General features: G+C 47.2%; 1 protein-coding gene across 2 annotated transcripts in view; it reads right to left on the reverse strand.

Moving 5' to 3' along the window:
- Positions 1-27,244, reverse strand: part of EPB41L5 (erythrocyte membrane protein band 4.1 like 5) — a 1,262,314-nt gene that overhangs the window by 176,875 nt on the left and 1,058,195 nt on the right. For both annotated transcript variants that reach the window (XM_078682077.1, XM_078682078.1), the window contains exon 21: positions 20,216-20,329. In XM_078682077.1, the coding sequence (XP_078538203.1) occupies positions 20,216-20,329 (114 nt within the window). The remainder of the gene's footprint in view (positions 1-20,215; positions 20,330-27,244) is intronic.

Below are 27,244 nucleotides of genomic sequence, written 5' to 3' on the forward strand. Positions count from 1 at the left end.
TGAAGTCAATGGAGCCTGGAAGAAAAGATGCTGCAGGCGACCAGGAGGAAGATGTCCGGTGTGATCCACGGGTGGATCGAGGAAGAAGAGGACCTGAAAGCAGAGGGGACAGTGTTCAAAGTCACTAGCCAGTGACCGGTGTGGAACCAGGAGGGAACCAGATGCTGTTGTCGCGATCAGGTGAAGAGTGGACACTTGTCTCTGCAGCCACGTGGACCAGGAGGTGTCTTCGACAACCAGGATGGAGGCACGAGCTGTCCCACGCAGGTTCTCGCTGTCGGCGGTGTCGGATCCGGATTTGGAGTCAACAGGCGTTGGCAAAGGCAACCCACGCGGTGAGTGGAAACGGCGTCTGGAGTGGACTAGGAGAGTCCGGGGTGCTCCTCTTTTGGAAGGGAGCAAGGGCCAGTCTGGAGCAACCAGACCAGCAGTGAAGATTTCAAGGTTCGTCGTCTGGGAGGCCACTAGCCAGCCGGCAAGTGACCAGACAACGCGTCGAGAAGCAAACAAGCAGAAGGGCCCCACGCAGATCTCGTGGAAGCTGGAGGGCTGATCTTCGGTGCAGTAGCTGCTCGGGGCTGGGGCTTCTCAATCCCCAAAGCACTTGGTCGAGTTTACCTCGGGAGTCGTGCTGGAAGCGAAGTGCAGTTTCTTTCAAGATGGCCGGTCCCACGTGTCTCGTCGCACCCACGGATCTCAGCTGTGCTGCAGATGTGAGTTGAGGTCGGAGAGGTCTGGGAGTCCGGGTCTAGTCGGGCTCTGAAGTCTGGATCCTCAAGGGAAGACGACAAAGTTAAGCCGCTGGACGCTTGATGGTGCCTGCAGATGCAGGGTGGACACTCCTTGTCCACAAGGGAGATTCTTCAGTCTTCTGTGGAGCAGAACGTCGAAGTCCAGAGTTTCTTCTTGTAAAGTTGTTCAGGATAATCTAATTTGGAATGGGACCAGCTCCTACCTTTATTCTCCTAAAGGAGGCCGCACTACTGACTAGGTCCCTCCCCTGGGTGGAAAAGCAAAAATCTGGGGTGACCATAGGATTGCAGATCCCACTCTCCTACAGCGAGTACACCCCGGTACCCTGTTGCTCTATAGGGACGAGTTCTATGGCCCCTTTTTTCAGTATGCTGATGACTTCCTGCTGCAATAAGTCTATGTGCTCTGCGGACATAGGACGGTGTCTTGGGGGTATGTTGGGTGGAGTGGTCGTTAGCTCTAGACAATAGCCGTACTGAATAAGTTGTCTCACCCACCTGTCTGTGGTAATGCTCTCCCAGACTGGCAGGAACTGCTGTAAGAGTCCCCCGACCGGTGTTACATGGTCTGGGGGCAGTGACAAGGCGTCACTGTTTAGTATTGGCGGAGGACCTGGTGTTGTTATTTCCCCGTCCTCTCCCCTTGTTGCTGTTGCCACGGTAACCACCTCTATTGTTCTTATTATAGGTGGTTTGCGTGCTCCCTTTAACGTATGGAGTCTGCTGGGATGCCTGGCCTCTTGTAGCTCCTCTGTTACCGGAGCGACGAAAGGAGCCGCCCCTGAATTGTTGTGACTGCAAGGCACCCATGGCTTTGGCTGTGTCGGTGTCCTTTTTAATCTTTTCTAAGATTGTGTCCACATCAGAACCAAATAAAAAATCAGGGTTCACAGGCTGATTTAATAATGTAGTTTGAATTTCAGGTTTAAAGCCAGAGATGCGCAACCAAGCATGTCTCCGGAGCATGACACTTGTGTTGATGGCCCTGGCTGCGGTGTCTGCTGCGTCAAGCGCACATTTAATGGATGCGTTGGATATTAGCTTCCCTTCTTGAATAAGTGTTTCTGCCCCCTCTTTGTAGGCATCAGGCAAATGCTGTAGCAGTTGCTCTAGTGTGTCATAATGCGCTCTATCGTATCTGACTAATAGGGCCTGTGTATTTGAAATTCTCCAGATATTTTAGCTGCTTGAGCAGCCACCCTTTTCCCAGATGCTTCTAAGATCTTAGACTCTTTGTCTGGAGGAGGAGCATCACCAGTCGTTTGTGAGTTGGCACGCTTACGAGCATTGGAGACCACTAAAGAGTCCAAAGGCAGCTGTCCCCTAATGTATGTAGGGTCCACAGGCGCCGGTCTGTAGTTCCTTTCAATCCTGGGGTTAATAACCCTTGCTCTTGTGGTTTCTTTGAAAATGTCTCCTGCGTGTTTAAGAACACCTTTCAACATTGGCAATGTCTTAACAGATTTCTCTGAAACGGAGAATGTGTCAAACAAGAAGTCCTCTTCAATTGGGTCAGCATGCATTTCCACATCATGATTTAGTGCTGCCCTTTCTAGTAATGCGTTAAACGCAGCTGTATCTTCCGTTGGGGAAGATTTGACAGGATAAGAAGGAGTATCAAGAATAGTCTGTGACTCCCCAGGGTCCATAGTGTCTGCCCATGGCTGAGTTTGCTCATCTTGATCTGCGTCCGCAGAGTAATCATACTGTCCCCCATAGTCATATCCCACATCCTCATGAGTGTGTATGGGCGAGTATGCAGAAGTGTCTTGGCCATGGTAGCTTACAGTCTCAAAAAGGACAGGTGATGTAGAAGAATCCCTTTTCCTTTTGAGTGGAATTTTATACGATTCGATAGGATTTTCCGACCTGATTTTCCTTTGGTAGATGGAAAGTGTGCCAGTTTCGGAGTCGATATACAGCTTTGACTGTTCATCATAGGAGGGCTCTTGGTATACAATGTCCTCCTCTGTGGGATGACTTCTTTTTCCCGTTGACACCGACCTGGGTGTGTCCACCCCTTTTTTTGGATCGAGCGCCTTAGGGCAATGCAGGTGGGGGCAGTCCAAACTTTATGGGCGGATGCGAGTCTTTAGACAGACTGACCTTTTTCGGGGCCGGCGCTGATAGAGGTGCAACCGACGAAGCCCTTTCGTCAGTATGCCGCAGGCCTTGCGTTGACTTCGGTGCTTGAGGCGTCGGAAGCGCGCTCTTTTGCCTCGGTTCGACGTGCTCCTTTGGGGCGACTTGTTTTCGGCTCGAAGGCCTTGACGAGCTTCGGCCTGTTGACTCGTTGCTTCGGATCGAGAACCTTCCGAGAATCGAGTCCCTTGTTAGTGTCGCTGTCCGTCGACGTCGACCTTGTCGGTTCGACTTGCTTGACTTTGGTGCTGGATTTTTGCGCACCGATCTTCGGCTCGACGGCCTTCAGTTTTGACCTCGTAGGGTCGTCGACACTGGTCTTCTTTGTAGAATCTGACATGCTCGAACTCTTTGATCCGAAGACTGTCTTCAGCAGTTTCGGTTTTGCCTCGACGGCTTTCGGTTTCGCTTTTAGTAGTGCAACCGATGGCTCGTGTGATATGTTCTTAGCCGGGCCGAGACGCGGGGCTATTGAACGTTCCTCTTGATCTTGGCTAAGGCCTTCCGGCGATGCCTCGACCTGAGCCCTTGGAAGACGCTCAATGTTTGTTCTGGGCTCCGTACCCACAGTTGGGCCTGGTTCATCGCTTGAGTCGTCATCGACGGCTCCGATGGGGGATACGTCGTCCCTTACCTCGACGTCATCGTCATTTTCGCCTTCTACCTCGACGTCCTCATAATAGGTGGAGTCATGCTCCGAGCAGGGATCCGATTGATGTCCTGGATCCTGAGCCTCGACGACCTCATCGTCTTCTTCACCGAAGATATTCACCGAGTCGGGCGCTGGCTTCGACATTGTTTGCCTCGCCGCACGTCGGAGCCTAAGCGTCTTCTTGGACCGGAATCGAGCACAAGCTAGACAGTTGTCTTCATTGTGGTTGGGAGATAAGCACTTGTTGCACACCGGGTGTACATCGATGTGCGGGTACTTAGAGTTACAAAGGGGGCATCGCTTGAACGGGCTCCGTTCCATCGACGGTCGGGCCTCTGGTGTCGAAAAGGCCATGCGGCGCTCCTCGACGTCCTGCTCGAAAGAACTGGAACTATAACTCGGCACCGATCGAAAGACAAAACCGACGACCCCGAAGGCCTTCTGGCCTTTACAAAGTTTCCGAACTTGAGTCAAGAAAAGTACATCCGAACCCAATGGCGGAAAAAAACAATCTGAGGATGGAGAGGATCCGCGTGCACACTGTAGTCCGAGGGAGGAGCCACCTATCTCGTGATACTTCGAAGACTCTTCCAGGACAACAATGTGCAATCATACGGACCCAACACTAGGCGGCGATCTATGCACAAGATATGAATTCAGCAGCCCACATGCCTTGAACATCTTTTTCCCTGGATGGGTGGCATGGGAGTCTGTGGCTACAAATAATAGCTAAGGGGAGTGGTTAACAACTTGATTTGAGTTTGTTTACTGAGTACTTTGCGGCTTTAACCTTTTAATTAGGTCGCGAAGGCCCTCATCATCCAGGGGATACCAGTTCTACTGGACTAGATTATCTGTTACACTTGGACAAGTTTACGACACAAAATAGTCTTCGAAGTAGGATATGCAGGACAAGGATACTGGGGTGAGCCGCCTTTATGTGTGGCCATCGAGGGTAAGCGTTGCAAGACAAGATTGGATAATACTTCAATTTTGTTAGAAAGTAAGGTCAGAGAGGATAAAGTATCAGCAAAGAAGATCATAATGGGATAAGATTAGGGGTGGCATCATGGGATATGGATCCAGCAGTTTGTTGTAGAGAATCTGTAGTCGGAGTACAGAGGATGGTGCTTTGGGTTGGGGACTTAACGATTATCGGGAACAGATGTGAATTATGTGGAGGGGATGGTGTGAGACAGATGAGCTGGAGGGGCAGGGGCCCGCTAGTTGAAGTGATAGTGACCTCTGAACATATGGGGAGGAGAGAGCCAGGTAGGAGGGCTTGTTGGTGTTATACATGTTTATAGTGAATCCCAACAAATACAGAGGTTTACTGTAGTCTGGAGGTGGGTGACGACTACCTGGGGTGAGCCACCTTCAATGGTCAGTCATTGACTTGTACCCTTTGTAGGAGAGTAGGGTCTGCTTCCTATGGTCACCCCCACCTTTTGCTTGCTTTACTGGTTTTCGACTTAGATGTGGCTGTGGGCCTGCTAATCAGACCCACAGCCCAAATGCACTCTCTCTAAATTTACACCATGTACTCTATGTATATACACGATTGGGAAGTGGTTCACTTTGTCAGCCCCTGTAGAAGTGTACCCTAGGTACTCAGGGCATAGGTGTAACCAAGGCCTACCAGGGGCTGCAGCATGTGTTATGCCACCCCTGGCTGGCCACTCAAATAGACACAACTGGCTGATCACTCAGCTGGGGCAAAGTCGTGTAATCACCCCTTGCTTAGGTATGGTATTCCTATACCTACTTATATATAGACACATAGTAACCAATAAGTCACTCCTATGGCAGGCCGTAACAATCCTGGAGGCAGAGTGCTTGGTTATGTGTGAGATGGTGCTCTAGCATGAGCTGAGCCTGTCTGCAGCTTTCGGAACCATGTCCTTATAGCTGTTCTATGATATTGCCATACCATATACTCTTAAGTGCATTATGAACCTCGCGGTTAAATGCTAACTTTGGTTTGGCTTTATCTAAACATGTCGTGTAAGGTGTCATACGCTTTGGAATACTACCCCCTCGCCAATTCTGGCGACGGGGGTAGCATTCCACCCTTCTAGAGGGAGAAGACATGTTGTTGCTGACTATCCCGGTTAAAAGTAACCAGAGCCCCAGCGTCACAAAATGGACGCTGCTGCCACTGACACAAGTCTGACCTCCTGCTGCTGGGAGTCCTTCCAGTCACGGAGGTTTAGACAATAGGTTTCCTGTCTGGGGAGGTGCGAGCACCACCCCAGACAGGACTTTGTGAATTGGGACAGGGAGGGCTGAATAGACAGACACTGCCTGGAGCACCCTAGGTGCTCCATGCATACCCCGGTTCAAACCGGTTGCTGGGGCACTCCAGCCCCAGCTTTGGCGCGAAACTGGACAAAGGAAAGGGGGTGTAACCACCCCCCTTCCTGGTCCCACCCATAGGAGGGACCTAGAAAGTAATCCAGCCCCTTTTAGTTGTATAAAGGTAGGAGCCGAGTCCTGAGACTTCAGATTAATCCTGAATTGAAACTTGACACGAAACTCTGGACCTTCAACATTCTGCTGAAGCTGAAGACTGAAGAATCTCCCTTGAGGCCAAGGAGTGACCACCCTGGGGAACCACGCACCATCCAGCAAATCAACGGCTTGCTTTGTCGACGTTCCCGCCGGAACCCGAGCACAAAGCCTGACAAGACTCAGACTTCCAGACCCCTCTGACCCTCTCTTCACGACTGCAGCATAGCTGGGATCCGTGGAGGCGACGAGACACGTGGGACCGGACATATTGGAAAGCCTGCAACTTGCTACCTGTGCAGCTCCTGAGGTACCCTCGAAACTGTGCACTGGGGATTGAGAAACCCCGATCCCAAGCTCCATCTGCGACAAAGATAAGCCCCCCACACTCCACGAGTTCTGCGTGGGGCCCTTCTGCTTTTGTTCTGCTCGACGCGTTGTCCGGTTACTGGCCCGTTGGCTAGTAGCCTCTGTGACGACAAACCTTTTGAACCACATTGCTGGTCTAGTTGCTCCAGACTGGCCCTTGCTTTCCTGTTACAGGTAATTTGATGTATCACACTATACACACAATCCACAGGACACTTATTTAAAAACGTGAAAAGTCTTCTCCTGTAAAGTCACAATTAAAGAGATGTTACCTTTTGATAATGACATCCAGAGACACCTTTTAATATTGTACGCAACAAAGTATCGTTTTTGCGTGTAAATAACTCAATCAAATCTACCAGAAGCTAAAAGCTTCTGTCCTATACCTTGATTTTGGGAGGAAATTTCTTGATAAAGGTTTGTTAAGGGCTGTACTGAAAAGAATTTATTTTTACTATTTCTTGATTTCACATAGTCCTGAAATAAAGTAGAAAGGTTCTTGCGCCTATGGGCGGGCTCTGTATTGGAAATTGTGATTCATCAACATAATATGTACTTACAAGTTCCAAGGAAACCGAAAGCAAATAATTTATTTTGTGAAACTTTTAGGGTCTGCACTAAAATACAGCATACCATTAAGTTATGGTTAGTGATTTAACACTTATTTGCAAAAACTCCAGGTTGTGACTGGAAATGTTTAGGACACCCTTATGGCTCTATTATCCGGTACGCAATGTTTCTTTTACCCACTGCCTTTACCCCACAGGTAAGTATATATAATAGTTTTTTACCTTTACCACACATCCTTTCCCTCACTATACTTTCCCATGCAAGTAAGAATACAGTTAAATGGTCTTTACAACAACAAAAAAGGGGTGGGGGGGGAGTTTAGGTGAGGGTAGAGGTAAAGGGGGTTAATGTGATTTTAGGGTTAAAGGGTGGGTAGAGGTAAAGGAAGCTAAGGGTCATTTTAGGGTTTAGGGGTGGTTAAAGGGGGACGTAAGGGTGATTTTAGGTAAAGATAAAAGAAGGTCTGGGAATTTGGGAATAAAATACAGACGGGGTTGGTGTTCCCTCCCCCCATCAAAAAAACTGAAAAATAGAGGTTGGGAAGGGGGTCACCTCACAAAAATGTGTGTGTGTGTGTGTGTGTGTGTGTGTGTATGTATAGATATATATATATATATATGTGTGTGTGTGTGTATGTATATATATATATGTGTGTGTGTGTGTGTATATATGCGTGTGTGTGTGTGTGTGTATATATATGCGTGTATGTGTGTGTGTATATATATATGTGTGTATATGTGTGTGTGTGTGTGTGTAACATCTGAAATTCATCAGGTACCATTTACAAAGCAAAGCAAGCATCTATTATATTACACCAAGGATGGTTTAAATAAAGAAACTGGGCAATGTGGGTCAATCAAAGGTAAGGTGCAGTACAGGTGGCGACAAGTGTTGCTAACAGATAGACTCTGTTGCCTTGACTTTTACAAATACACAGCCAGGACACATGTGGAGGGTGACAAATTGAGCTGCACTTTTGCCCTTCTGATCCGGCAGGACTCTAAACTACAACGAGCGATGCCACTGAAAGGGCAGGAAGGTGAAATTAAAAAAGTGCAAAAGGATATTAGTAAGATATTTACCAACTACTATTCAGAACTGAATCCAAGCTCACTTAAGGAGTATGTTACTTACACTAAGCATCTATTCATAGCGACTTTATATATTGTTTTTCTCGAGACAATCTTTTTAATGCTGGTGTGACGTTGAGTCCATCTCCTCAAGATAAAACGCATGTCCAACGGCTAATTTGTTACATTGTCCATTTTTTTCCCCGTCCATTTTGGCGAGTGAGGATGTAGTGTTGTAGGATAGTAGTTGCTATTGAACATTCATATAATACTGTAATAATATGAATATGCTTTTCTGTTCTGAGCAATACAATAATGTGCAAATTGTTTCTATTTGGCTGCATAAAATGCTCTTGGTGTTACACCATCAGAACTGTTTCAAACCAACCATACCATAGATCATCCCCAACTGAAATTTGAAGACTCTCTGCCGCCCCCACCCAATTCTTACCCCAACAGTTACAGGTTCGAAGTTACAGGTTCGAATTTTGATGGACCCAACAATTGTTAACCTGTGCCAGATTCACGCCTTAATACAATTGTTAGAATGTGTATAACGAAAGTGTCAAGATGTATATAATTGCTTATGAAAAACCTCAATAAACAAATTTTAAACAAAAAAACATGCTCTTGGTGTTGGCCGCCTTGCTTCTCTAAGAATGTCCACGCATTCTAGAGGCAACTGTAAATATGCAAACTCTATGCCTTCAGGAACCAGACTGCTTGGTTCAATTGTTTAGGGTCTGGGTGCCTGACCCTGCCCTTGCTGTGGCTGAGAAGATCTGGTATGTTGGGAAGCTTCTTGTGATGTACTATAGGGACAGCTCCAATAATGGTGTGAATCGGCGTGGTTGTGCCCAGGTTGGCGCTATAAGGATCATCTTAAGTGATTTTTACATGAGTTTCCCGACCAGATATGGAATGAGTGGGAGGGGTGGAAAAGCGTATGCAAATATCCTTGACCAATTCATCCACAGACCATTGGCCTTGGACTATAGATGGTGGTGGCTGGAGGCGAAGTTTAGGCATTTTGCATTTTCTTTTCTGGTGAATAAGTCTATTCCCGGTGTTTCCCAATGCTGGAAGTACTTGTGTAGGAATTGTGGTTGGAGTTCCCATTCGTGGACATGTTACTGCGTTCAGCTTAGTAAGGCTGCTACTGAATTGTCCACCCATGGAAGATATTCTGATAGGAGGTAAATGTGGTGAGGAATAGCCCAATACCAGATGGCCTGTGCTATTTGAGACAGCTGTAGTGAAGGACATTCTTCCCTGCCATATCAGGGAGGAAACCTTTGAAACCCATCTGTATGGCTATCAGTTCTAGAATTTGAAGTGGAATGTTTGTTGGTGAACAGTCCACTTCCCCTGTACTGTGATGTCCTCCATGTACGATCCCCAACCCATGAGTGATGCATCTTGTTGTTATAGTCAATTGTGGAATAGGGTCCAGGAAAGATCTGCCCTTCAGGGTATTTTATGCAATCCACTACTTTAAAGATTGATGGACCCTGGGTCAAACCAACACTAGATCCTCCAAACTGCCCTCCGCTTGTGGCTAGAAACTCTTGTAATGTGCACGTGTGGTATGGAATATGAAAATATTGCTGTACAAGAGGCCAACATGCCAAGATGGCACATCCCTGCCCTGAATGTTAGGTGTCGATGTGGCTGAAAAAGAGCCAGTTAGTTCTGGAGAGTGAGAACTCTCCGAGCAATGGGGTAAGCTTTGGCTGATATCAAATGGAGTATCACTCCCAAATATGGCTGAATCTGCAGCGGTTGTAAATGGGACTTTGTTGCACTTATTGTAAATCCCAGTTTGTGTAGCAGACTGATGGTTGCCTGTGTGTTTTGCAGGCACTTGTGTTTGTTTTAACTCTTGATCAGCCAATCGTCTAGGTTTATTTATTTATTTTATAGTTTTATAGAGCACAAACCAGACCTGTGAGGGTATCAGAGCGCTTTACAGGCTTGAGGTGAAGGAATACAAGTAGTGAGGATGGGAAGGATCACATTGGGAGATCCAAGCATACATTGTAAGGGGGAGCACGCAGTCTTAACTCCAAGCTACATGTGGGATAAAATTAAAGCAAAATATACAGGAGGTGCAAACCGACAAAGGTCCAATCTACATGAAGGATAACCAATTAAAGCAGATACAAATTAAGGCAGGTAGGTATACACGCTGTTTTATCTCATGGGGAGAAGCCCCGGGGTGAAAAAAACTGTTTCATCGGTGGAGGTCATGGATAATGCCGAGGAAAAGGGTGGAACTAGTCGATGAGGTGATTGAAAAGTATACTTAAGGCAAGGTATTTTCCCATTAAGAAGGTTTTGGTCTCCTTCTTAAAGTGTGACAGGGACGGAAGTCTTCTGATGGCGGGAGGAAGAGAGTTCCAGATTCTTGATGCGGCCCCAGAGAAGGCCCTAATGTAGGTTTTTTTCTTCCGAAGCGTACTGGTTGCAGCAACAGGTTTTTGGCGGATCGGGAGTTTCTGTTTCCTCCGGATATCAGGAGTTTTTGCGTGAGAAATGTAAGGAACTTCGAGTATAGAGCTTTGTGAGTAATGCAGGCTAGTTTAAATTGTGTTCTGGCCTCTAGGGGAAGCCAGTTCAGAGCTTTGAGGTGGGGAGAGATGTGGTCAAATTTTCTTGAGCCCGTTAGGAGTCTAGCGGCGGTGTTGAGGCAGGCTTTCAATGGGGCCAGTGAGTTTTTGGGTAGCCCTGCGAGAGTAGAGCATCCATATTCAAGTCTGGAAAGGACTAGGGCCTGGGTTGCCGTTTTAAGGTCGGAGGCATCGAGGAAGGGTTTTAGGTTTCTTAGGTAGCTCAGGTGGAATCTAGCCGTTTTGGCCATAGAGTTTATATGGCCTTGCATATTCAGGCTGCCGTCAAGGGTTATACCAAGGGATTTTGCAGAGCCCACAATGGTAGGAGAGCAGTTTAGTGCCGTGATGGTCTTGATCCATTCCTGGATGTCTGGATTGGGTTTGGGAGTGGAGATCAGAAGAAATTCGGTTTTATTTGCGTTGAGTTTCAGCTGGTTGGCAGTGAGCCAATGGACTGTTAGTTTCAGGGCCTCGTTAAGAGAGAGAATGTCCTCAGGAGAAGAGATTTTTATGTATCATCGGCGTAAATGAGGTAGGAGATGTTGGAGGCACGTAGCACATTGGTGAGAGGTTCAAGGTAAAGGTTGAAGAGGGTGGGGGAGAGGATTGATCTTTGGGGAACTCAAAAGAAACCGGAGAGGGGGCGGATAGCTCACTGTTGATGAGGACTCTCTGAGAGCGGTTTTGGAGGAAGGATGTAAACCATTGAAGGACGGTGCCATTCAATTCCATCCTGAGTTTGAGTCGTTCTAGGAGAATCTTATGGTTCACCGCATCAAAGGCGGAGGAGAGATCTCGGAGGATTAGGAGAAAGGTTTTGCCTAGGTCTAGGGCTTGGAGGGCGGTTTCCGTGCTGTGCCCAGGTCTGAAGCCAGATTGGAAGTCATCTAGCAGGTGAAAGTTGCTGATGTGTAGACTTAGCTGCTGCACACATTCTTCCATGACTTTGGCAAGGAGTGGGATGTTGGATATGGGTCTGTAGCTCTCAGCGGAGGCAGGAGCAGGGTCCAGTGTGTTTTTTTTTAGGATGGGGACAACTTGGCCAGCCTTAAGCGAAGCAGCGAATCAGGAATTGAGCCCTGTAGGAGGGAGGCGTTGTTTATTGCGGTCCAGGAGGGGATGATAGCCTGAGAAGCGGCAGCTAAGCAGTTAGAGGGAGAGGATCGTTAAAGTGATTGTTTGGTTTAAAGAATTCTCGCGATAGCGTGGTTGTCATAGGTTTTAAAGTTGGACTAGTGCGCTAGGCTTTTGGGTGAGGTTAGGGAGGACAACGCGGAGGGAAGAGGTGGAGCTGGTTGGTTTTGATTTTGGTGGAGAGTGGCGGATTTAAGTTCATTTCCTAGGGCAGAGATTTTGTCACAGAAGAAAGATTGATGTTTGACCAAGTCAAACAGTTTGCGAGGTCGTTTTTTGGCGTTCTCCAGCTCAGTTCTGAAAAATTATTTTTTAGTGCTAAGGATTTTCTTATTGTAGGCATTTCTGGCCTGTCGAAGAAGTTTTAGATGTGCTGCAGATGGGTGTTGTTTCCAGATTAGTTTGGTCTGTCAAAGGGATTTCCTCTCCTTGCGGAGGGATCCGCTGAACCAGGGATTTCTGTCCTTGATCTGTGTTCTTTTTAGTTTTAGAGGTGCCAGGTCATCGAGAATGTCAGATATGGTGGCGGAGTAATGGTCCGCTAGGTTGGTGACCGATGTGCATTGTGGGGGAGGTCAGACTCACAGCGCGATGCCAGTTTCTTGTGGTCGAGGTTCTTGGTGTCCCTAACTCATCGTTTGGGAATCACAGGTTGAGGTGTCCATGATTTGTGGGTGCTGGGCAGGAGAAAGGTGATGGCGTGGTGATCAGACCAATCACACGGCTCAATGGAGAGGAGTTTGACCGCTGATTCCTTAGCAATGATCCAGTCTAGGGTGGCACCTTTTGAATGAGTGGGGAGGGAGCAGGCTTGGGTAAGGGCTTGATCGGCCATGAAGTCTCTGATGGCATTGACCTGAAGATCCTTAGGATCGTCCTAGTGCAAGTTGAAATCTCCAAGGAGAATTTGGGGACACCTTGGCTGTGATGATTTCCATGAGGAGGTCCGTAAAGGCATCGTTCTTGCCAGGGGGGTGGTAAAAAATGTGAAGTTTGCACAGTTGTGAGGTATTGTTGGAGATGGCGAGTGCGAGGTATTCACAGGAGACCGTTGGGTCTACCGGCAGTTCCGTAACAAGGAGGTTGGAGCAGTAGATACAAGCAATGCCACCCCCTTTTTTCTTTGAGGACCGGTCCAACCTTACGATGTTATAGTTTGGGGGAACTAAGAAGTCAAGGAAGGGCGATGAGGAATCCTTGAGCCACGATTCAGTCAGGATCGCTAGGTCCGATTTATGACTCAGGATGAGGTCGGCGATATCAGATGCATGCTTTACAGGTGACCGGCAGTTTATAAGGAGGCCGGCTAGGGAGGGGTAGGAGTGGGTGTCTAAGGTAGAGGCGGAGGTAGGAACTTTAGCTAGGTTGCTATTGACTACTCCTCTGATGCGGAAGGTTGCAGGTCTGTTAGGGTTGGATTCAACCGTGCAGATAGAGTGTTCTCCCCTCAGGTTTAAGGGGCTAGGGGTTGTCAGGGCAGAGTCGTAGCTGCTGAGGTCAGCCACTTCTTTTTCCGTGAGTTCTGAGGGATTAGGCGTGCAAGAGGTAGGTTTGTAGGAGTGGAGGAGGGATAACATTTCCTCCTCCGAGAGGTGGCAGGGTTGCTTACGAGGGCGCAAGTGTCTCAGGGATAGTGGTAGAGGGTGGAGGAGGGGCATCGTGAGGGGGATGTGGGTCGCATTCTGTGAGATCCATTAGTTAGAGAAGGAGAGTTCGGTGGTGTGAAGGAGGTGCTTAAGGTCCAGAATTGATTTGTGGATGCTCAAAGTTAACTTGGAGGATCTGCGGTGGAGAATATCAATCTCCCTAAGAAAGGTATGTTCTGGTAGGCTGCGGTCCAGTAGCCAAGGATAGGTTCTGATGGTATGTGTAGGTAGCCTAGAGGTGGATTCAGGCAGGCTAGGTGCTGGTAGGAGGCGAGCTATTGAGATGGAATGAGGGGGGCTAGGTCGATCCCCATCCCTATGGGGGGGGCTAGCTAGACCAGAGTTCAAGGTCAGATAGGGCGGTTCCATATCAGTATTGTGCACCCTACCGGGTGTTACTGTAGGTCGGTAGCAGGAGGTTAAGGGTTAAGGTAAGCTTCTGGTGGCATATGCAGGAGTCGTGATGGCGGGGCTGGGTGTACATGTTTGGTGGGTCCTAGGGGGAGTTTCGGTGTTCGGCGGAGCGGGGATCCCTAGGGTGTCTAGGTTCAGTGATATGAGCGTGCTGCGGATGGCGAGAGTGGGTGACAAGGTGACAGGGACAGGTCGCCCAATGACGAGATCACTGGCAGGCGTGGTTGGAGAAGGGTCAGGTATACTAGGCGGGGTGGGGGCGCGGGGGAGCGGTGGGAGCGTGAACTGAGAAGGGTTGTGAAAATGTTTTTTAAGGAGGGTGAAGAGGTCTGCAATTTTGATGAGGTTTTTGGGAGGCCCTTGAATCAGGATAGTGCCGCTATTGTATAAGGTGATGGTGAGGTCTACACGCTTTTTTCCGAGAGGGATGTTCGTTGTTTCTTGCACTTCGAGGCAGCTCGAGAAGGCATTACGCCAGCAAGACGTTTTCCTGGAATGGAAGAGGAGGTCGTTGATGACAGTGCCATGGGTTATGCAGAGCCAATGGTCTGATATCAGTGTCTCCGGATGACTTTTCAGGATGGAGTGTTTAAGGGTTTTGGAGGCAGATTTGGAGAGATATGGAGGGTAGATAACGGTGTAATAATTGGCTCTCGTGGCGATCAAGCGTGGGTCAGCCATTGTGGGGAGAGTGAGGATGTTGAATCCCCAGTGGTCGGTTTGTGTCGCGAGATGAATCCGCAGGTCTGCCCTACAATCCAGGTTTGGCTACAGAAAGGTGCTACTGCGACAAGAAGGCCTGCCTTAGATGAATAGCGAGGAGCAGAGTGCAAGGGCACTATCTCTGGCTAAGAATAGTGCAGGTGGGTATCCACAGCAGTTGGAAGTTGAAAAGGCTGTAATAGAGGCTGCAGTATACAACGCCCATGTTCCAATGACCACTGTAAGAATCCCTTTTCCGTTGTAGTAGGGGCTTCTGGCTTTGTGCTATGTGCTTTTGGCTTAGTCCTCTTTCCGTTGCTATAGGGGCTTCTGTCTTAGTCCTCTTTCAGTTGTTGTAGGTGGCTTCTGGCAAGACTCCTTTCTGTTGGCTTAGACCGCTTTCTATTGTTGTTATTCTGGCTTAGCTTCCTTTTTGTTGTAGGTGGAGTCTTGCTTAGTCCGCTTTCTATTGTTATAAGAGGGTTCTGGTTTGGTCCCTTTCAGTTTCAATGGAGTTGAGGGAGCAGTCCTCTTTCCCTTACTATTTGGGTGGGGATCAGTCCCCTTTCCCATGTTATGAATATGGCAATTTAGTAAATATTCCACTCTGACATGCCATCAGACTCACCATGGGTAGAACAAACAGCTTATAAGAACCTCACAACAAGCAGCCTCCGATCCAGGGAGCAAAGTGGCAGCAAAGTCCACCTCGATACAACCAACAAGTATGGTGAAGCGTTCACCGCCTGTTGAAATCAGGCGCCAGCTGCGTTCACCGCTAGACAGAGGCAGGCAGTCAGCTGCTAATACGGCGCAGGCGAGCCGGTTCTTCATCCAGGCGCCACGAGGGCAGGTCAACTTTTAGTAGTAGTGGTATCACATCTTGTAGTGTCACTATGTGGAAGTGTTTTTATAAGATGTGTAGTTTGAGGACTCTTAGATCCAGTATTGGTATTAACGCTCCATTTTGTTTGTGTATTTAAAAAATTGGGAGTATACCCCTTTGCCTTCAAGTGTGTTTGATGCTCTATGGGCCCTTTAGCAGCAGAGCTTTTACTTCTTCTTTGACAAGGTGCACATGCTGAAGGTTTAGGATTTGTTTGCGAGGAGGAATGTTTGGTGGGTGAGTTTTTAGTTCTAGGCAATACCCATATCGCGGATAATGTCCAGAATCCACCGGTCTTATGTTACTTCTGGCCACAAACGGTGGAACTGTTGTAGCTTTCCCCGGACAGGTGTTGTATGATCAGGGGAATGGAAAGTAAGTCACAACTTAGAGGTAGAGGTGCCTTGCAGGCATTCCTCTACCTTTTACTTGTGATTTGAATCCTCCCCTAGAACAGCTTTTCCCAGCTTGTTGATGGTACTGCTGCTGTTGTTTTTGATATGTGCAATTCAATAGCAAAGTTGGATTTTTAATAAATAGTAAGAAAAAGTAACTTTTAGAAAGCAACATTTTCCCTGCCTTAAGTTCCTGGAGGCTAATTTGCATTTGCTCTCCAACTTCTGACACCAGTAATAAGCGTTTAACTACATGTAAAATAGATGTGAAACGCATGCCAGGAGCAAACAATAGGCTGAACTGAATGGGCATATGACGACTCCGAATCACACCGAATATGCAGGGTCGGGCTGCGGGTATCCTATTTGACACTACAGTGTCCAATCCTGCTTGACAGGTCTCTTGGGTGTATGTAGAACACTGGGAGCACATTTGAAAGGTAGAAAATAGGATCTCACGACTATCTTGTGTAATCACTGGGTGGTTGCTGAAAAACCCTGCATTTATTCTACCAGACATCTGTATATGTATAGTGTGGGTGCAATGGCTCCTTCAAACTGGATTTTAGTATTAGATCCGGGTGGACACTAGGATTACCACAGAACACAAAACACACAGTAACTCCCCACCAAAGTTTAGTGAGGCTGGAGATTTTGCCATTTTGAAAATGGGTTGGCTCCAGGAATGTTTACTCTACTGGTTACGGTATGCTCAGGAGTCCTTTCCACACTCTAGTTAGTGCCAGGCATGTATGCGGCATCTATAGGCACCCACTTCACAACACCGCTGGCCCGAGGAACAACAAAGAGGTCTGGACCTACTGCCTGGACATGTGAGGACCCCTGAAGACCTGGGCCTTCTCCCTCATGTACCCAGGACAAAGAAGTGGAATCCAGGGGTCATAAGGCGGACCTGATCAAGCTACAGTGATACAGCAAGCTACAAGAGGCCCTTCCTACAACTGCTCTGCTGACGAGAAGCAACTTTACTCTATTCGTCTAATTCGGTTTGGGATTTTACTGTTTTGGTACTAAATACATTGTTAAGTCTGTCAGCTCTGTGCCATGTCCACCGGGTGGCTGAAATCAGGTTTATTTAGTGACTTTGAGTGTTCAGTCTGACAGGAGTTGTAATTATTCCTTCAGGTGGGTATTCACCCACCACAAATAATCCAATTTCTTATGGGTACACAGCAAGATTGTCCCAATCCTCCATTATTTTCCTTAGTGACCGACTCACTGGCTTGGTGTATTTGTAGAGACCACACTACAAAGACAGCAACGTCTATGGCATTAAGCAATCTTTTTCTATATGATAATGATATATTACTGTATCTGGATGACCCAAAGAGGGAAGCTGATTTGTGCTACATCTACTGTTAATTACTTTGGTAAGATAGTGTTCTTCAATGTGAACTGGAACAAAATATTTTGTTTAATATTGTGGCATTAGGATATATAGAAATAAAAGCAGATAACGTTGTTGTCAATCCTAATGAAATAGTATTGGTGACACTGGCAGCTCAAAAGTCTGGTGGCATATTTCACTTTCAGTAATAGGACACACTGCCCTAATAAAGATGTTAGTGAAATAATATAATATACATGGACAAACTTTTATTCTAGTGAAGCTACCCAGGCAATTACAAAAATTAATCATCTTAATGACTGGTCTGACTTAGAGGGGCAGAAGTAGAAGAGTAGCCACCTTAAAATGAATGTTACCAATAAAGGAAACTGGGACCCCAGACGCTGCAGTGGTTAGCAACGCAGATAGTAGGCACTAAAGAGTTGTAATCCTGTCTTTTGAGTAGGCTCTCAACCCATATAACCCCACTAAAAGGCAGACTCTGCGAGGGTTGAAGATGAGACTTTGACTCACTAATGAAAAGCACCAGGGTGGACAGCAAAGACAGTTAGCTGCAGGAAGTCCGAGACTGGCCTGGAAGAGCCACCTTCAAAAGTCACTCTTGCATGTATGGGAATACGTGTATCGGACCTGGTAAGATGGCCTGTGCCCACCACCATGGTTTGTAAAGACCAGAGAGGCAGATGAAAGGCAGAAAAGTAGGCTGGTAAACTAGCAGCGATCTGATTGTACTACACAATGAAGATACTTCCTGAGGGACTCCAGGACTGGCACACGAAAATTAGGGCCCTGCGGGTCAGGGACACCATCCAATCCTTGTGGTCCAAGGTCAGCAGAACAGTGAGAAGGTCATCGTCGTGAACTTTTCCTTCCTGAGGAATAGGTTTAGTGACTGAAGGCTTAGATTACATTTTAAGTGCCTGTTATTCTAGAGGATCAGTAAGTTCTGTGAGTAACAATCAATTCCTCACCATGACTAGCACAGCCTCAATTGCTTTCTTGGCAAGCAACACCAACACTTCTTTGCAGATGTTACCTGCTGTTTCATGAGAGCCAATGGGGAATGCTGGGACGGTTTTTTCAAAAAGAGGGATATAACCAACATGGACAATCTAGAGAAGCCTCTGGTCTCAATGATTGAGGCAATGTTGTATTCAACACCCTATTAGATCCAGATGTCCCCTCACTGGTGAACTAACAGTCCTAGTGCTTCCTGGAGAAGAAGAGGCAGAAGACTGATGCTGCTGAGACTGTCCTTGCCCTTTGGCGGCGCTTCTTTCTAAGTGCCACAAAAAGTCTTCACTGGCTTCTGGATGGGCTTTCATCATCAACGTGCTTCACTGGCAGACAGCATTGTATATTATCAAAGTTTGATCCAAAACTAGCCTCTGTACTTAGGAAGTTATGCTGCAGAAACGTAGACGCTGGAGGGTAGTGGTCCTCTCCCAATTGTACTTTGATTATGATAGCGACATAGGGTGGCCTCAAGCCAAAGATTGATGTGGATCTGGAGCTGAAATTAGAGCTGTCGGAGCCAGATCTAAGTGAAGCGCAACTGGGGAAGCATGTGGTAGAGGAATTAACACCTGGCCTGGTGCCAGAGGCACAGCAGGCTGAGTTTTTCGAAGGGTTAGCCAGCACCGGGTAAGGGCCTTCCTGTGGAGGTTTTTCTGTGGGCCACAATAGGTATGTGGGACCAGAAGGTGCAACCAGATGAACAGGTATGAATTTTCAAATCTGTTGCATGGCATCCATTTTGTCGGGACCATGTGGCCTGGAAAATTTGTGGTACATCTGTACTAGTTTGGGCATTGGAAGAAAGGATGAAGACTGAGCTGGAGTCTGGTTTCTTGAATACTGAAATTGTGACCTCTATCTAGATTGCCTGAACATCTAACAGTCACGTTTACACTTTCTGGGTTTCTTCTCGACTTGTCCTTTGATTTTCCCTTTCACTTGCTTGACGAAGGAGATTTGGAGAGGAACTGTATTGTGGTATGCTCTTGGATTCCTACTCCCTGATGGCCTCAGGTGCATCAGAGATCATTTGTCACTTGGTGTCATGTTTGGCTCAGAAGCAACGTAGCAGACATTGTGCAGGCTCAATCGAAATTTGCTTAGAATATTCACAATAAAGTTCTGAAACCGGTCATCTTTGAGACGACAACCCTGCCCATTGCCAAAATAATTTGTTGAAACAAAATGGCTTTAGTAAAGCAATGAAATCAGTAGGAACAAAGTTCCAAATCCATGACGAAGAACATGGAAAAAGAGGAACCGACGTCTGAGCACAGGGGTGGCACCTGTTTGCAGCTGTGTGTCATGTCAGGAGTAGGAGGGAGAGGATCATGACAGAGGCAGATGGCACCATCTGTTGGCATGCTGGTACTGTTTGAGTTTCTGGATCCTGTGGGGTGCCTGTGGAGATTTACGAGAGGAGCAAAATAAAGTTATATCAACGTGGTATTGTTTCCCAAAAAACAGACTGCAATGAACTGGAAGGTTGCTGATCCAGCATTATGGAAGGAAAATGGGCTGAAGCATGAATTAGAGCCTTTGGGAAACAAAAAGAAAAGGTATTGCTTCCAACGCCCGGAGAAGAGACATCCTCTTACTACAGATTTATAGGGACAGGTGGTATATAAGCATCTGGCAATTACCTAGTAAATATCTCACCTTTCGTGAAATTTCGGGACGTCAACATGCCAGAAATTAGGGCAAAAGTGTACAGTATTTACCATACAATGTGGATTTTGGTGCAATAGCACCAGAATCTGTATGCTATTCCCCAGAAAGTTGTAATAGATATTTATCACATCAAATAAATAATGTACCCCAGGGTATCGATATTTATCTGGTACGATAAAAAGCACCTAAATTCCAACAAACTCTCAATCATGGCCTTTGTGTTGGTTATCCAACTCTAACTACAGCTCAGAAGTAGGTCAATCTCTGCATTCTTATCTATCACACTGTTTCTGTCTAAGAACTTACGGAAAGATAACACTAGAGGTGGAGAGTGGTTTTGGTAGATCTCGTGATTCCGGAATCTCTAGCCTTCTGGTTGTATGTGGGCTGTTTTGAGCAACCACACCCAAAGAGATACTCCTAGAAAGAAACCAAGAAATACAATGGTCACTGCAAGTCAAAGAAAACATGTATTTGACTAGGTTTCCATTGTTTAGGGGGTGGGGTGACAGGGCCAACAAATAATTAGAATTATATTAGAAATATGTATCACTGACAAAAACCAGTTATAAGATATATTTCAGCAAACAAAACTGAAAAATCACTGAAATCTTAATGTTAATGAACGCAAAAACTACAATATAACTGAGATTCTTCCCCCCGCTTAGTACAATACTTTACTGAAGGCACAGGAAAAAAAGATTAACAAAAACAAAACTAAATTTAAAAACGTTTGTCATGGGTTTTGTGAACCCCAAGAACAAGTTACATACCTTTGATAATGCCTTATGTGGCAGAGACCATCTAGCTACAGATTCCTTACCGTAGATTATTCCTCAGGCATCAGCCTGAATACAGAAACTTTGAGCAGTACCTCTGTGCGCCAGTAGGTGGAAACGTTTGCCGGAAGTGATGTGCGTGGTGCCACACCACATCAGGGCACTGACATCAGTTACTTTGTGATGGATTACACTATGTGGAGATATCAGTTCGCAGGACGGAGAGGATTGCGGGGGGGGGGGGGGGCGGGGGGGTAGACAGTTTCTACCAGATAAGGTGCTACCGAAAGAAACCTGTTCATCTGATCGAGAATTTTTGCCACATATTACCTACCTTAGAATAGATACTATTACCTCACCGAAGGTGGGTACACAAACAGATTTAGATCAGAAAGTCCCGGGGGACTGAAATGGCTAAGTGCCCCTCACGACAGACCTTACTGTTCAGGAAGTAGTGCATAATGAACATTTGCAGAAATGTCCACATTGCAGCCTGAAAAAGATGTCCAGGACATGGACTCTGCGAGCTAACACAGTAGCAGCAGACTTCGATCTGGTCAAAAGAGCAGCAACCCTCGGGTTTGCTTCTAGGCCAGGTGGCAGCAGATTTTGATGGAGACCATAATCGATCATAAGATGGTCCATTTATGCACAGCCTTTCCTTACCCCAATGAGGCCAATGAAGAGTTCATCATCCACCCGGAACTGTGTTACTATTAATGTAGAAGGACAACGTTCTTTTCGGCTCCAGGCGGTGGAGTCTCCTCCTCCTCTTCGGAAAGGTGAGGCGAAGCAAAGAAGGTACTCAAGATGATGGTCTGGTCTACGCGAAAAGGTATTACCACTTTCGGCAGGAAAGAGGCACGTGTTATCAACACCAGTTTGTCCGGGTAAAAAGTTGCGTTAGGAGAGTGCACAGAAAGTGGCTGCAGAGCACTAACCCTCCTGCAAATGTAATGGCAGCCAGAAAGACTGTTTTGCTGGTCAACAAAAAACTGTGCAAAAGTTTGAACGGCGTGCATATCAGGAAGGTTAGAACTAGTTTCAGGTCCCACTGAGGTATGATGAAGAGTTTTGGAGGGAGCATATGCTGTATTTCTTTCAGGAAATGAGTCATAAAAAGGGACTTTGACAGGGAGGACTGATCCAGCAACCACAACAATGACGCTATGGCAGAAAGGTACCCTTTAACAGTGCCCAGGGTAAAGTCTTGCCAGGCTAACAAAAGAACAAACAACAAAACCTCAGACAGGGGTGCAGAAAGGAGAAATCAACATTTTTGGAAGAACACCAAGCCACACATGTCCCAATGGCAGGGATAGACGGTCTTGGTTTATGGACACCCTACTACCAGAATAACAGCACAGACTTCATAAGGGAGGTCAAAAACTGTCAACTGCTGCCACTCAATTTCCATGCATGAAGGCAGAGCGAGAACAGTTTCAGGGGAAGGACCCGGCCCTGTTGCTGTCACAGGAGATCTTCCCGAAGAGGCAGCCTGACCCGAGGACTGATGCTCACACTTGGGAGTTCAGGATACCATACACTCCTTGCCCAAACTGAAGCCACAAGAATGACTTGGACCTGGAAGTTTCTGATCTTCTTTAGAACTCTGGGCAAGAAAGGCATTAGCAGGAAGGCATACAAGAGGCCCGAATTCCACTTGAGACAAAAAGTGTCTGAGCGAGAGCTGCCTTGGAAACGCCATTGTGCAGAAGTGCTTACATTGGTTAAATCTATTCGCCACTGCCAAGATTGCGCAAAGTTCTCCCCAATCTCTGAAGAGACCTTGCACCACCTCTGAATGGAGACACTATTCGTGATCTACTAGGCATAGACGTTAGTTTGTCTGCTCTGGTGTTCAATGGACCCACCAGATGTTGAACCACCAGGGAAATGCCCTGATGTTTTACTCATGTACATAGGGCCTCTCAACACATGATCCACAATTCCACCTCACCCTGTTTGCTGCAATACCACATGGCAGTGGTGTTGTCTGAATACCAGAACTAGACTTCCCTTGATAAAAGGAAGAAAGGCTTACAATGCTAGCTGGATCACCCTCACCTCCAGGAAGTTAATGTGGAACTGATACCAGAGCCCTGTGATCTCCACCTCCCCCTAATGGCAGCCCCAGCTCAGAAGTGGCTCATTTGTCACCTCAGTCAGCTCTGGCTAGAAAAAGGAGAGTGGTCTGCCAATGACCCAATCGCTGTTTGTCCACCACCACTGAAGGTCTTTTGCAGTTCCCATCAATACCTGGACGAAGTTAGAGAGATTTCCATGATGCTGTGCCCACTGGGACTTCAGGTCCCACTGCAGTGCCAACATAAGCCAACTGCATGTGTTATCAGATGGATGCAGGAGACCATGAGACCCAATAGCCTCAGATTCCATCTCACCCAAATCCAGGATAAAAGCTTAAACATCAGCATCAAAGCCCGAATATCCGGGACTTGTCGTTCCAGAAGATAGACCTAAACTGCACTGGATCAAGACCTGCTCTGATGAAAGGGGGGGGTCGGACAGGGAGTAACGTGTGACTTTGGCGCGTTTATAGTGAACACCAGAAAATGCAGCAGGAAGACCATCGTAGTCTGGAAGTGGGAGAAAACTGCCTTGTGTTAGCCCGTCTTCAACAGCCAATCGTTGAGGTTGGGGGAGACTGGAAATCCGGACCTCCGCAGGGGGTGCTGCAGCTACAGCCATCATGGTAATGCCAAAGGTGAGCAGAACAAACTGATAATGATAGTGGCCCACAGTGAGCGACACGTGACGCCTGTAGGCAGGCAGGACAGGATTATGTAAATAGGCCTTCTGCAAGTCCAGTGTTCCTGTCTAGGGCAGACATGGCATGAGCCCACCTGAGCATCTTAAATTTCCCCTTCAGGAAGAAATTGAGAGGGCACAGGTCTAGAATAGGGCAGAGGGCTTTGTCATTGGGAACCAGAAAGTAGAGAGAATAGCAACCACAACCTACTTCTGATGCAGTCACTCTCTTGATGGCTCCTTTGGCTAAAAGAGCCTTAACTTCCTGACTGAGCAGGGAGAGGTGGTTTTAAGTCAGCCGGTCTGGAGATGGTGGCATGGGTGGTGATGGGGTTTCAAGCAAAGGAATGGAGTAACTAACTTTTCCAATGTTATGGAATGCAAGTGGGGCAAGTGGTGATGGATACTGCTGCCAACTGAGTGCCTGTGATGGTATGAGGGCAAACTAAAGTGATGTGATGCTGTGGCTGCTGGGGGTGGAGTGGCAGACTGGGTGAAACTCTGGCTTTGTGAATCATGAAGCTTGAGGGAATCGCAACCCGCGCCACGAAAGGACTGGAGAGTCGTTGGCTTTGGTGGCTGGGCGGGAATGGACGGGTTGGTGACACCCACCATACCCACGGAAAGGGCTAGACTATGGTAGGTGTTGGGCTGTGGAGAGGCCCAAGGACCTGGCAGTAGCTCTGCAGTACTTAAAGTGCACTGGTGCTGAATCTGCTTGGTCACAGGTGAGATGGGTGCCATCGAGGGGTATGTTCACAAGAGATTCCTGGGCATGTCCATAAGGTACAATGAATACAAAAGAGGCGAGGGGGGTCCTGGGGAAGTTTAAGAGACCAGCGAGGATTAGATCCCCAACCATTAATGAATAAACAAAAGAAACCCTCGGGTCTGAGTGCAAGACCATACAAGAAAGGAGACAGCAGAGATTATCTCTAGGTGCTTCTGGGGGAGTCCCTTAAATAGGACGAAATCCCATCACCCACCGAAGTGACATGTTTCCTCATCTGGGATTCTTCTCTTGACAGTGATGCCTAGCCCCGCCAAGGGCTACAAACTCCTCACTGTGAGGAGGGAGCTCAGGGATGTTTTTGTTCCTGCTCTATAAAGGATATACTAAGTCCTGCAGATGAGAAGGCACTAAACTAGTTTGGTAAAGGGCGCTATAAATAAACAATTTGAAGACTGAGGAAAGTGATTCTAAAACTAGCTACCAGGAGCGACAGGAACTTTATCTACTCGTTCTTAGTGCCAGGATTAAAAACAGAGCACCTACAGTATGAATTAATAACTGCATGTGACCAATAAAACCAAGTCTATGTGTTTCAGCCTAAAAGATCCACAAAGGTATCACAGCTTTCATCATGACCCTAAGGGAAGTACTACTGCGAACAATTTGAAGTGAATGGTGAAGTGGTGAAGAAATAAAGAAAGAAAGGTAAATTCAACACCAGTAATCCCACTTTTGGTTTGGCTAGGAAGGTCAAGTTCCATCCAGCGCCGAAGTGGGGTAATGGCAATCTGGCTCCTATCAAAGTCGGGTAGAATTATGGGGTTGGCACCTCTGTGAAGCAGCGGCAGCGCCAGGAATGACTTCTCTTCAACGGGCTAGGGGGAAGGTAGTCTTGCGATTAGTCTCGTTCCAGATCCAGAACGGGATCCAGGGGGCCAGTCTGGTGGCAAGGGCTGACAGCTGGTAGAGATCTAGTGGGGGCACCAGAGGATCCCATGGGGTCCAAAGGCGCTTCATAGGGGTCGGCATGTCCAAAAATGAGGTGCATGGTCTCAAATTCTCTGAATTGTTTGCGTGCACTTGGGCTCCAGGAAACTCTGGGAGGCATGGAGCAGACCTAGATGCAGGCTTGGCCTAGGAGTAGGTGCTAGTGTGAGGTTATTCCAATGCCTCGTCCAAAGATTTGGGCCGATGCAACGAATGCGCTTTGACTTCTTTAATTTTTGGGAGTGCTTGTGGGACTTACCTGATTTAGAGTGCGATGACGAGCCTTCCTCGCAACCGGGACAGTTTCAGAGGTGACCGGCGTTGGGCAATTGCGAGCTTCAAAGAGCACTCACTAAGGACCTTGGGATTCATGCCAACGCAGTCCTCACAAATCTTGGAGTCATGGTCCAGTCCAACAGCTAAGGCAAACCAAATGGGGGTCTGTCACAGACATCTGTCTGTCATAGGTACTTCAGGGCTTAAACCACACCATTTTTTGGCCGGACACCTTACCACACTGGGAGAGTACTTAAAAAAATAAAGGTTTGACAAAATGTTTAAAAAAGTCAGTCAAAGAAATTGGTGGAGGTAGCTTGCCGGATCAGTGCTGACTGGCAGGGAAAAAAAATAACTTCAATCAGTGCGCTGGGGTGGTGCCCATATAGGCATCTCACACGTCTCTTCTAGCATGGGTGATGTAGATGAGAAGTTGAACTCACCACCTACGGGCGCATAGAGGTACTGCTGGAAAGGTTTTTGGTTCCAGTCTGACGCCTGGGGAATTTGTGGCTAGAAGTCTATAAGATGAGCCTTATTTGGGGCCATAAGCGAAAACTAAACACTCAAAAATACAGAGGACATGCCCCGTAGTGATGAGGTGCTGGACTTTGCCACAGGCCAGGCCCTGAAGTCAATACCCACTGTACATGGCGGAAGGCTGTGGATGTAGCAGGAGTTGTCCTGCTGGGAGATTGGTGGAGTGGCCTGCACAAAGGCCAGGGCTAGTATCAACCACTTCAGTGCATGGCTGAACACAGTATACTGTTCAAAATCCTAGTAATCACTTTTAGAGCTTACCACCAACAAGGACCCAAATACTTTCTCCCTTGGTTTAAACGGTACGCCCCTACACGTTCTCTCAGATCAGCCAATATGAATCTACTACAGATCCCCAAATTCAGACTCTCAACAAGAGGAGGTAAATCCCTCGCAACATTGGGTGCAAAAGCCTGGAATAAACTGCCACCCAATTTGCGTCTGATCTCCGCTGAGAAAAACTTTCGCAAGGCTTTGAAAACCTGGATTTTCAATCTCTCAGACATGGTTTGTATGACATTGGTTTAAATAGAGCGTGTTTCAGTACTGACAAGATTGATGTTGCGAGCTGATTTTTCCGGCCTTCCATCTAGGCTACGGGCTACAAGCGCCAAGATGCTCCTTGGAGTGACAGCCGCGCTATACAAGTGCATATTTACATTACATTACATTACAGTGCACAGCTGTGTTCGACTGCTCCTGGGGAGGATGATGAATGGACTGGCCAAAGACCAACCCCTGCTTCTTGTGGTTGTGTGTAGCAGGAGTTGGCAGCCTGGCCAAAGGGATCATACACAGTTTGCCACTAGAAAATTAGATGTAGTACATAGTTAATTTAGGGATACACTGAAATAAAACGCTGTTAAGGGTTTGTTATGTTTCAGTAAACACAAAAACCACTGAAAATCTCCTATTACGTTATGCAACCGAAAATGCACATCATAACCAAGGGCTCCTTGTGAGAAAGTGCCATCTTTCTTGCATGGTATGCCCCCACTTTTTGCTGAATTGCTGATGTACTTTGACTGAGTGTGCCCTGGGCTCCTGCCAATCAGGTGCCCAGGGCCTGTGTTCCTTCCCTAAAATTGTGTTGAAGCTAAACCTCAATTGGCATCTCTGGCCACATGTGAGCCCCTGGTAAGTGGTACCATAGGTACCCAGGGCATTGTGACAAGAAAAGAGCCCCTAAGGGCTGCAGCACTTTTTGTGCCACCCTTAGGGGCCCTGCACCCTGACACACACACACACTGC

This window comes from Lissotriton helveticus, chromosome 3_1 (assembly GCF_964261635.1).
Source record: "Lissotriton helveticus chromosome 3_1, aLisHel1.1, whole genome shotgun sequence".
NCBI classification, from domain to species: domain Eukaryota; kingdom Metazoa; phylum Chordata; class Amphibia; order Caudata; family Salamandridae; genus Lissotriton; species Lissotriton helveticus.